The 12,535-nt window shown below is 37.4% G+C and overlaps 1 protein-coding gene across 3 annotated transcripts in view; it reads left to right on the top strand.

The window, feature by feature from the left end:
- Positions 1-12,535, top strand: part of il16 (interleukin 16) — an 80,857-nt gene that overhangs the window by 58,696 nt on the left and 9,626 nt on the right. For 2 of the 3 annotated variants that reach the window (XM_030130207.1, XM_030130201.1), the window contains exons 15-19: positions 915-1,002; positions 2,423-2,646; positions 3,164-3,301; positions 6,000-6,096; positions 10,384-11,450. In XM_030130207.1, coding sequence (XP_029986067.1) covers positions 915-1,002; positions 2,423-2,646; positions 3,164-3,301; positions 6,000-6,096; positions 10,384-11,450 — 1,614 coding nt within the window. The remainder of the gene's footprint in view (positions 1-914; positions 1,003-2,422; positions 2,647-3,163; positions 3,302-5,999; positions 6,097-10,383; positions 11,451-12,535) is intronic. The other variant, XM_030130212.1, reaches the window with a different exon arrangement.

Here is a 12,535-nt window from a genome sequence, read left to right as displayed (position 1 = left end):
TAGTTTAGAAACATCAATATTTCCTATAAGTTTAATGGTAAATTTTTCTTCCTCAGTCAGATGTGATGAAAGTAGATGGTTAGTTGTGGTAGAAAAATATTTACAGTCAGAGCAGGAAAAATATTCTAGAAATTTAGGGGAAGAACATAAAGAAAAAAACGAAAAACAAAGTCAGTGTTGAGAGAAATTAAGTCAAAATCATTTCTGAGGCATTTTAGAAACAAAGATAACAATTCAAAGCAAACTAACCAATGCAATGATATTTATCCCATAATATAAAACTATATTCTGACATTAGTCATTATTGTTTTGGATCCCAGACCCCTGTTAGAAAAGAAACACCTGGATTCAAAGTGTCCACATAATTTGTGGATGAGTTAGGCAGTTATGATATGAAGATGACGATATGAGTAAAGTCTGTTTTCAGACTCTTCAGTGTGAATGTAGATAACGTCAGTGTCTCAGTACTTCTGCGAGATCCCCTCCTGAACTACAGTCTTGCCTTTAAGGAGTACAAACACTACTTTTTATTTAAAGTTTTTTTTTTCCAGTTCTTTTCTAAACGTTTCCCTCAGTATCAACACTATTGACTCTACTGGTCAACCTAGGCCCTATTCAGTACAGTACATTTAACATCAAACTAGTATGGTTATTTTTATTCTTATCTCAGATTTTATTATGTGCATTATTTATTTATGGATATTTATGTATTTTTATACTGACTATTTTATTCTGTCGGAAAGTGTTTTACCTGTGTGTGTGTGTTTTTTTTAATTGAGACAAATTCATTGTTATTTTGTGTTTGCGTACATCTAGGATATAAATGTTTAAATGGCAAATAAAGAATCTGAATCTGAATCTGAATCTGAATCTGAATCTGAACCCATCACCTTGTCCTTCTGTTTTTGTATCAGGTGTCAGAGCAGCAGCTGAACGATGCCATCGCTCAGGCCGTGGAAAACAGCAAACTGAGAAAGGACAAAAGCCAGTGGAGTATTGATGGTAAAATATTGACTTATTTATTGTGTTTCCATGCATTTGAATGCTTTTTGGTTCTTCTGTTCTTCCAGATGTTAATAATGATTCAAGATTCAATTCAAGATTTTTTTTTCTTAATTCAAGCAAAAAAATCTGCCAATGGAACAAGTGAAAATTATCTTGGTAAGATTTCTTGAAATAAGATTTTCCAGATCTATTGTCTAAAAATCAGTTTTTATGTCTCACTGAAAAGTTACTCTTTAGGTGATTCTGTTGTATTTTAAGTGTGACGAGATATTTGGACTAGAAATGAGAAAAATACACTTGGTAAGATTTAGATTTTTGCAGTGTGTCGTTTTCACCACTGGACACAGTTTCATATACAAATGTTTAGGGTTTAACTCATGAATCCTGAGTCGTACAACTCAAACCACTACTGAACAATAACTCCCTTCACTGCCGCTCATTATGTACAAATATAATAACACTACGACATAACTATGCATCTATTTACACAATATAAAGTGCAATTATTATAATAAAACTTGCAATAATCTGTTTACATTTCAGTTATTTCTCCTCTTCTATGTTTACTATTATTATTATCATCTGCACTTTGCTCTGTGGTTTTCTATTCTCTGTTTTTCTTTATTTTCTATTTTAAATGTGTGTGTATTTTTAAATGTTCATATCATTTCATCATCAGTCAAATTTTGTTCATCAAACCAGTGTTGAATAACAAACAATCTTGATTCTTCTTATTGTTGTTGGTATGTAATTATTATATTGTAAGTTGACAGTTAACTGTTACCCATGGTAACACCACCAGGAATGTACTTTATTTTTATTTTCCACACACCTTTTGGTTATTTAATGTAAATACTATCGAATGAGTTTATTCTAATTTGGTATCGGCCTATTTTGTTCAATGTTCTGGCTTTAAGTCTAAGGAGAGGAGTGAGTATTTAAAACGTTATTATGTTAAGTTGTTTGATGATGAGAATGCGGGTGGGATTAAATAAGTTTTTCTTCTTCCCGCTCCTTTTCGAGTGTAAATTAATGATTCTGGAATTTTGAACTTGCGTGTTTTCTGTAAATACTCGAAATTAACAAATAAATGAAATGAATTAATCTTCAGTTGAGAAAAATAAAGCTTTGAGTCTGAATCCCTATTAAAAAGTTGTGTTGAAACTTGTAAAATAGCACCATCTGTTGGTCAAATGTCACATGCTGCCTGATTGGCCCTTGAGCAAGGCATTCAACCCCCTCCCATTAGCTCCCTGGGCACCTGAGGGTCAAAAACAGGCTCAGTTCTGTTGTGTTCATGTCTGTATTTACAATATCTACCGTTGAATAATAAAAATTCTTCTTCTTAACTCCATCGAACTGTATTTGAGTAACATTAATATATAATTTGAACCTGTTTGTTGTGCTTTGTGTTCAGGTGTGCGTAAACCAGAGTCGTGCTCCTACAGGCGTCAGAGATGTGAGCGCTGTGTGGACCGGAGCTTCAGTCAGCTGACCGTCAGAAGAGCCCAGAAGACCATGACCCGGTCCTGCAGCGACAACACCAGCAGCCACGAACACAACCGCTGCCTCAACATCCACAACCTGCACAACACACACCACCACGCATCGGCCCGCGTCCACAGCCTGGACACGCCCAAGGTGGGGTTCTGCAGAAGGGGGCGGGGTCACAACGGAACACAGGGTCAACCAGCTGTTCCTGCTGAGGCTAATACTAAATACAGTGGCAGAAAAAATGATTAGACCATCAAAAGTCATCAGAAACAATGGTTATGCAATTCTGTCCTAACTCCTGTGTGTATCATGTGACTCAAACAGACAGAAAAGAAAACATGGAATGTCTAAAAGCACTGTTTTTGTCAGTACAATGCCATAGATATTGATGTAAGAACTGAAGGGATTTTGGTTCTTATCAAGAAAACATGTTAAATGGATAGATATCAGCTCTGAAATTAAACTATGAGCTATTTTTGTTGTTTTCATTTTATTTGTTCAAACAAATGGACCTTTAGTTGGAGCAGGCATTAAAATGAACAAGAAAATGAAGAAAACAAGGGGTGGTCTAATAATTTTTTCCGCGACTGTACATATATTAAATGATTAGTGTGTTCACAGGACTACTGTCATACGAAGTGAGTTCTGCTTCTTTGTTTTGTAGTCGATGACAGAGACGTGGTCCGACAACAGATTATCAGTTCCTGTGTATCCAGATGAAGACTATAACATCCCCTATAACTGTCCAGCCGCCACTAAGTCCAGTCAACAGGTCCAAGATCCAGGTTTTAGAGGAAACAAGGTACCACGTCCAGTCATTTATTCATTCATTAGGATAATAAAACATAATATAGAACACTGTACTCAAAGGTTAATCCGCTGCCTTAATTAATCCTCCTTATATACGAGGGCTGTTCAATAAGTTCATGGCCTCACCCAGAAATACTGGTTGTTATAATACAGGATGTTACATTCTTTCGTGATGGGATAGTGATGCTTGAACATCGATGGACCAAGTGCATTGCTGTAAATGGAGATTATGTTGAAAAATAAAATATAAATTATCAGTCTGTGTTGTTCTGTTCTGGGTGAGGCCATGAACTTATTGAACGGCCCTCGTACATGAGTCATAAATTATTATAACCTTCATTTAACCAGAATAAAGCTCATTGAGATTTAAAATCTCTTATTAAAGAGTGTTTTGGCCAAGACAGCAGCAGAAGTTACGCAAAATAGAAATCACAGCCATACGTCCACACTAAAAATATACAGTAAAAAATACACATAAAACACAATAAAAGTCAGTACTAAAATCATACATAAAACACTAAATAAGAACATACATACAAAACATCACCATTATTTTAAAAGGTACTAAAAGTATAACAATGTTCCTTAAAAGCATCTCAAACCCAATTCAATCAATTAGAAAAGCATCTACATCCACATTTATCCTTTTCCCATTTGTTTAAAATGACTTTGGATATATTCAAACAGACCAGCTCCTTTAGTTTAATGTCCTTCTGTAGGTTGTTCCAGGCAGTGGGAGCAGAAAATTTCAAAGCTTTCTTTCCCAGTTTTGTTCTGACTTTTGGAACTCGTAAAGATAACAGATCCTGGGACCGGAGACTGTAAATATTTAAGTAATTTCAACAGATGTCGACCAGCAAGTAGGATGGAAGCAGAGATAAAATACACTTATAGATAAAAGAATACCAGTAAATGCAGCAGACTAAAGGTTTAACATAAGTGACAGTAAGAGGGGAAGTCCCGCCTCTTCCAGTTCTGCCCCATTAGACTTAATCTGGAACTAAAGTGTCTTACAGTCAGTGGTGAGACCTGACCAAGACGGCAGCGATACACTCACATAAATGCAGGTTACATTAACCAACACACAGAAAAAACGTTTACAACTAGTCGAAACATAAATACAGGTAAGGGCCAAGAATTATATAACCGATATAACCCTGGATTGATTGTCTCTTGACAAAATCTTATTGATATATTGAACTATATATTTATATATTTCATGTAAAATCAAATTCTATTTGTACTGAAACCCTTTACACACAATATACAGGATCATTGATATTCACCTGTACTAATATACAGTCTGGTAAGGCAACCTAACAGTCCAACTGAAGAACAGGCTGGCCAACATGCACAAAACAGCAATGAAGATTATAGGTATGACAGAATATTAATCCATAGATAATCTGTACCAGTTGGTCATGAAACAAGCAACAAAAATCTCTTCAGACCCGACTCATCCATTGTCCTCCGAATACGAACTTCTTCCATCAGGAAGAAGATTTCGTATGCCAAAGTGCAAAACCAACCGCCTCAAATTATAATTTGTCTCAACGTCCATTAAACTGCAGAGCAATGTTAAGAACTAGTGCAATAGAGCAACATGCAACAAACACACAGCACTTTAGCACCTAGCACTTTTTTTTTTTTATCTCCCTGCACTTTAGACGTCTATATGTTCTGTGTTGTGATTGTCCATTGTAGTCCATGTCTGTTTTATATGACAGACTAACTGTCATCGTAATTATGTGTCCATGTGATGATGTTTTTTATCTTGTCTTGTGAAGCAATGATACGTAGCACTGTGCCCAAGATGAATTTCCCTCAGGGGACAATACAATTTATTTTACTTTTTTTACTTACTTTAATATGGTAGTTCTCTGTGTTCTTTTATTTTTGTGTTTAATTTAGTTTTAGTCGTACTCATCACCTTCTTCATGACACTTTTGTGATTAATGTAACCAATTAAACACTCAGTTGAAATTTGACACCAGTCCATCTAAGGCTTTTATATTTGTCTAAGTACTAATTGTGTTTTTTTTTCTGTAATTAAAACATCTGAAACTAACCCGCTGTCTGTCTTTACCTGTAGTTCTTCTGCAGTATATACAAGGCCTTACAAAAGCTCCTGAGGTTTCTCTTAAGGAATGTGAATGTATGTGAATGTGGTGAGGTGATGTGTTCAGTGCTTTTCTAAAGCATGACGGCTGCTTTTGGATGTGTGTAATTTGTCAGTCTACCCTAACCCTAACCCTAACCCTAACCCTAACCCCAGTGGCATCACAGTGTAAGGTCTGTTACAGTCTATGCAAACATTTAATAAACGAGTAATGAACCACAAATAATTCATTACGTCAGGGCCTTTGCACTCTGCAGAGACACTGATGTTGAAATGTATTCACTCTCCTTTGCATGTAGTGTTGTTTTACTTGCAATTGTTGAATAAATAAGTAGTTTAAATTCACAATATGCTGCTGACAGTTTTCTCTATTGTAATTGTGCATGCATTAAACCTTGCAGTGTGTGTTCTTGTGCATGTTTTTGCCCATTACCCTTCAGTAATAACTATCAGAATGGAACAGTAACAGTGTGAACTGGAGTCTGAGCGGAAACACGGTGCAGTTTTTACACCTCGCTGTGGTTTCGTAGCTAGAGAAGTTTATGTGACACAATACTTCCTGTTTGTGTAGCAGGAAGGGGAAGAAATGCGAGAAGAGTCCGAGGGGAGCAGAAAAGATCTCAGTCATCCAGACGCCGCTGCCTTCACCCAGGACCGACTCCACACAGGTAAGACACGACCGGTGGGATTCACTTCACACTGATGCACCTGAATGCACCTGAACGCACCATCAGCGTCACCACATGGGAATCAGCCAGAGAGCAGAGCAGACACTGGTGTTTAGGCCTGTGATAGTTGAGTTCCTTATTTTATTTGAAACTAATTTTAATGTGTCACAAGATAAATTCAATCTGCAAATGTGGATGTTTTTATAAATTGAGGTGCAGAAATAATTTATTAAAGTTGCATGAATTCAACAACACAAAAGGATGTTTTTACTGTTTAATGCTCAACATGCATTGAAAATTTCAGACACCACACCCAGTGCATATAGAGAAGGGAGGGGCACAGATTTAGAAAAGACAGTTGTGACAGAAGCCACTAAAAGTCTCCACCACAGTCTAAAAGGAAGTGTTTTCTCCTTTCACTGTGATTGTCAAGTGTCTGTGCAGATGTTTGACACCTTCACAATGTTGGAGATTCATCTGCAGCAGGTGCACTGGAAAAAAACATCTAAATCTGACCAAGTGTATTTTTCTCATTTCGAGTCCAAATATCTCGTCACACTTAAAATAAGACAGAATCACCTAAAGAGTAACTTTTCAGTGAGATATAAGAACAGATTTTTAGACAATAGATCTGGAAAAATTTGATTTCAAGAAATCTTACCAAGATCATTTTCACTTGTTTCATTGGCAGATTTTGTTTGGTTGAATTTTTTAAAAAATCTTGAATTAAGCAAAAAAAAAATCTTGAATTGAGCAACAAAAAATATTGAACTGAGCAAAAAATAATCTTCAATTAAGCAAAAAAAAAAAATACTGAATTACGCAAAAACACATCTTGAATTGAACAAAAAAGAATTTGAATTGAGCAAAAAAAAGGTCTTGAATTAAGCAAAAAAAAAAAAATCTTGAATTATGCAAAAACAAATCTTGAATTGAGCAAAAAAAAATTAATCTTGAATTGAGCAAAAAAATAAAAAGTCTTGAATTGAGCAAAAAAAATCTGCCAATAGAACAGATTTTCCAGATCTATTGTCTAAAAATCTGTTCTTATATCTCACTGAAAAGTTACTCTTCAGGTGATTCTGTCTTATTTTAAGTGTGATGAGATATTTGGACTAGAAATGAGAAAAATACACGTGGTAAGATTTAGATTTTTGCAGTGGGGACAATATGTCAGAGCTCATGGAAAATCTAAAATATTCAAGCTTTACACCTACAAGTGAAATTTGTGACCACAAAAATACTTCACTGACTTCAGGCAGGGTTGTTATTTCCAAATTCAAGTTCTATTGGTGAAAATGGTTATCTGGTGTCCAACATTTTAAGTTATAAAATGAGTAATAACTGCAGGTTTAACAAGGGATTCAGTGAAATCACATATGAAATGAAATATTAGTTTTGATTTATGGAAAAAACTGAACGTGTGTTTTTATTCTAGAAACTACAAACATGTTTTCCATATTGCAAAGACAAGGATTATTAACCTTTTCTTGCAGGAACTTAATCATGCAAAATAAAAGATCATGTTTATTTTTGAGCAGCTCACAAGTGAGCTTTAACTCAGGAAGTGTCACTGACAGTAAAACATTTTAGGAACCATATATGGAAGAATGAAGAAACTCAGAACAAAATGCAAGAACCCAGAGATGAGTTTAATGTCCAGTGAATTCATGAACACCTGAACATGGTTTGGAGACTTTTGTGGTGCAAGAATGTTTGCTTTATCACACATGTATATATATGTCGAGGCCCAAAACAGAATCTGGCCCGATTCAGAATCGGGCCGGCCCAGAATGGAATTCTATTCTAGGCCGGCCTAGAATGGAATCCTGCTGCTATAATGTTATTTTTATACCATGTTTAATGCAAATGATCTAAATTATTACAAAAATCAATACATGGAATTTGCAAATATGTGAAAAAAAATGAAACAAACAACATTTTAATTGTAAACTATAATACACTTTATTTACAAATAGAACCTAGTGGTACTCCCCACCAATATATGGTACAGTGAAATCGACTGAAATTGACAATAGTTACTCAAGGTATGTAAGACTGAAAATGTAAAATTATGACAAATTATGGAATTATGGATCATTTGCATAAAACATGGTATAAAAATAACATTATAGCAGCAGGATTCCATTCTAGGCCGATCTAGAATAGAATTCCATTCTGGGCCGGCCCGATTCTGAATCGGGCCAGATTCCGTTTTGGGCCTCGACATATACACATGCAGATGATGGTGCCTGCAGATGCTACTAAGGTTAGTTCAGTGGTTTCCAACCTTTTTTGTCTCCTGACCCCATTTTAACATCACATATTTCTGGTGAACCCAGACATTCAAAAGGGAGACTTTTTTTTTTTTTTGTTGCTAAAATTAATTTGTTTTTGATCATGTAATAGTTTTCTATACTATGTTTCAAATACAGGTTAATTTTAGAGGACATTTAGTCTATATAATGTATATTATTGTGGACGGAGGCAGAAAAGCCAGGTGTAGATTACTGCACAAAGGGAGAATTTGTCAGTCCAGCTTGGATTTACAAGGCTGACAATTAATACTGAACAAACAAGAACTCAAACCATGAATTATGAAAGAGCTGCAGCATCTGAAACTGACCACAATGAACATTTGACAGATAAACAGAACCACAGTGCTGCAGTTTCAGACTCAGTTTGTCGAGTATGGATTGTGATTGTTTCTGTCAACTCACCATAGATTTTTCATTAGTAAGTTTATTTCTAGTTTTTTCAATTACTAGAAATTTCAGGTGACCCCATTTGAATTCCAGATGACCCTACGTGGGGTCCCGACCCAGAGACTGAAAAACACTGGGTTAGATATTTGGAACAAACAGCGAAATGATTTTAAAATAATTCTTGTTCCTTTACTTTTGATTCTAATATGTATTCACTGTGGCATCATTTCAATATGTTTAGAGTTTTACACTTTGTCAGAACATACATTTTCTGTCATCTTTTCTTTTCTTTTCTTTTCTTTTCTTTTCTGGAACAGGGTCAGTCTGGACTCATGACCTTTTTCCTTTGAAACACAGTCTAATCTTTTTCTCTACAAACTGATGGTTGTTTAAGAAAAGATAAGCTCCTCACTGCTTCAGTTAAAGGGTTAAAGAACTTTATAACTGAAGCGTATGAATCACTGAGACAATCTGAGCTATTTGATGAGGTAAATCCAAAGGGCCAAGTGTTTTTTCCTTGTTTTTGGCCAGACTGTGCATATTCCAGATTGAAAAAAGGTGGATAGAACCATCATCAGACTGACAGGATTTTATGGTCATTCTTGTGCCTTTACTTTGGATTCTAACATTCATTCACTGTGGCATCAGTTCAATATACTTTGTCCCAACATTTATTTCTATCATTTATGGACACATAACATTGTGAATCTGGGCCTAACCAACTGAATCCACCTCAGATCATAGCACTGCCCCCACAGGCTTGTACTGTAGGCACTAAGCATGATGGGTAATCACTTCATCTGCCTCTCTGGGTGGTTTTTCTCTGCACTTGCTGCTGTTAACTGTGGCATTTCCCCAAAGTGGGATAAATAAAGTCTTATCTTATCTTATCTTATCTTATCTTATCTTATCTTATCTTATCTTATCTTATCTTATCTTATCTTATCTTATCTTATCTTATCTTAACTCATCTTTTTCTTTTCTTTTCATATCTTATCTTAACTCATTCTTTTCTTTTCTTTCCTTTCCTTTCCTTTCCTTGTCTCACCCTAATGGACCATCACTCTAGAACAGGGTCAGTCTGGACTCATCAGACCACATGACCTTTATCCATTGATCCATTTTTTCTTTTTTTTTTGTCTTGTTTTATCTTATCTTATCTTATCTTATCTTATCTTATCTTATCTTATCTTATCTTATCTTATCTTATCTTATCTTATCTTATCTTATCTTATCTAACATTATCTTATCTTTTCTTTTTCTTTTCTTTTTTCGTCTGGACTCATGACCTTTTTCCTTTGAAACACAGTCTAATCTTTATTTTCTCTACAAACTGATGGTTGTTTAAGAAAAGATAAGCTCCTCACTGCTTCACTTAAAGGGTTAAAGAACTTTACAACTGAAGCGTATGAATCACTGAGACAATCTGAGCTATTTGATGAGGTAAATCTAAAGGGCCAAGTGTTTTTTTCTTTGTTTTTGGCCAGACTGTGCATATTCCAAATTGAAAAAAGGTGGAAAGAACCATCATCATCCTCATCATCAGACTGACTGACTCCTCTGTTTTCTGTTGTGTTTTCAGTCGATCCGTCGGTCGTTTCCCTCTCACAGCCCAAGAGAGCAGCTCTGAGGAGGCAGGGTCGTATCGAGCAGCTGACTCAGGAGCCTCTGCAGGACCCCTGGGTTCGCCTTTCAGACTCCTCCTCTACAGACCCACCTGAGGACCTCCACCACTTCTTGTCAGATAGCGTCCACATCCACAGCAGACCTGTAGCCATGCAAGAAGAAGAGAACGGACCCGAGCTGAACGGAACCACCTCCAATGGAACCACAGAGCCTCATACTGATCTGGCTCCTGAAAACAAAACCGACACCTCTTCGGGGTCCAAGAAGGGGCCTCCGGTGGCACCCAAACCTGCCTGGTTTCGCCAGAGTCTGAGAAAAATCCGAGATGAGCAGGACCAGAAGAAGCCGGCTAAACCTGCAGAGCGTACACCTGTAGCAGGATCCGGCAGAAGCTTTGTGGTCCGATGTGCCTCGTCTTCAGCCAACCTGTCAATCAAACAAAAGATCCACTCGTTTGAGACTTTTTCAGGTGCAGAGAGTCAGGACAGCGGGGGCAGCAGGAGGCCAGCAGGTCCTTCAGCCTCTGGACCTCCGGCTGAAAAGGAGTTTATGCATCAGCCTGAAAGAAGTTGGAAGAGCAAAGAGGAATCCCCCAAAGAGGTCCAGGAAAACCAGCCTGCTTCACCCTTGCCCAGAGTCGCAGCGTCTAGCCCAACAGCAGACACATCCGTAGAAGAAGACCCTCCCTCCGCAGACGTCACACCTTCAGGGGACTCTACAACGGATCCGGACTCAGAGGTGAAGGATTCGCCTTCAGCTCCGGTCCATGTTGACATCACCCTCACACCGTCTACCACAGAGTCAGGGTTAGATGGAGGAGGTCTGAACAGGTCTGCAGAGTCCACGGTCCAACCTTCTGCTGGTCTGAGCTCTGTCAGATCCAATGGAGCTGGAGAGGAAAGTCCACCAGAGGGAACTGAGGAACAGGACCAGGGAAAACCATTGGAGTCCGACCCAGAGACTAACACCAACAAAGGACTGGAGGGAGAGGGTTTTGGGAAGATCCTTGCCTTCAGTAATCAGGTACCGTCACATAGTTTATTATGTCCAAATGAACCGAAGAATAAAGGTTTTTATTTATGAGTTTTAGCTGCACATTCTTCTCATTCTGAAGTGAAATAAGCTAAAGATGAAAATAGATGTGTTTTACAAGGTTCTATGTATGTCACACCTAGACGTTCAGTGGTGTTCACCAGACTTTTTTAGGCAAAAGGTTCTGTTCTATGTTCCAGTCCTGTGGTCTGGATTGTAGATCAATCAAACAATAGAAGTGGGCGGGACTTTCACTGGAGGAGAACTCAACTCATTCAATCAAAGTCCATGTATGACTTCTATCAGTGATCAGTAGGAACTATATTGATATCTGGAACAATTTACAAGTTGTAAGTAACTAAAATATGGACCATTATAAGTAAAGACAAATGTTTAATATTTTTTAAAAAATTGTCAAAAATTCAAAAAGTAAAATTTATCAAAACTGTGAGCAAAATTTGTAGATATTGTCCCAAGGAAGATGCAAAAAATAATATTGAAATGAATCTGACCAGTAGTTTCAGAGAAGATTGTTGAAATATGGACGTTGGTGACTTTCAGTTTGGCTGTTCAAGGTCACTCAAGGTCAAAGGTCATGGCACCAAATCAAAGTCCATATATGACTTCCTATCAGTGATCAATAGTAACTGTACTGATATCTGTAACCATTCACATGTTATAAACCAGTGTTTCTCAATGTTTTTTGAAAAAGCCCCACTAACGGCATCATGAGCCTACTGCCGCCCCCCCAAGCAGAAAAAAATTTGAGACTAGAGGGGTGGTGGGTGGGGGGGTACGTAATTCTAAAAGTAACACGACGTACCTGTATATGGAGGATGTGGTGGGTTATAGAACTGTAGATATAAACCTCCTCTCACCTTATCAGACTACCTGCTGCCCCTCCAAAAGAAATTTGCCACCAGGGGGAGGACACAACAGTGATGTACAACACTAGTCACTAACGCACCTGAACGCAAGCATGACGATGTCGCTTGTGGCCCCATCCATGTGCTTGTCCCCCCACCCACCCCCACCCACCCCCACCCACAAGAGTGTCCACACCCCCTGGTTGAGAA

Source organism: Sphaeramia orbicularis, chromosome 3 (genome assembly GCF_902148855.1).
Source record: "Sphaeramia orbicularis chromosome 3, fSphaOr1.1, whole genome shotgun sequence".
Lineage (NCBI taxonomy): Eukaryota > Metazoa > Chordata > Actinopteri > Kurtiformes > Apogonidae > Sphaeramia > Sphaeramia orbicularis.
This window is presented reverse-complemented; position numbering and strand designations above follow the sequence as displayed.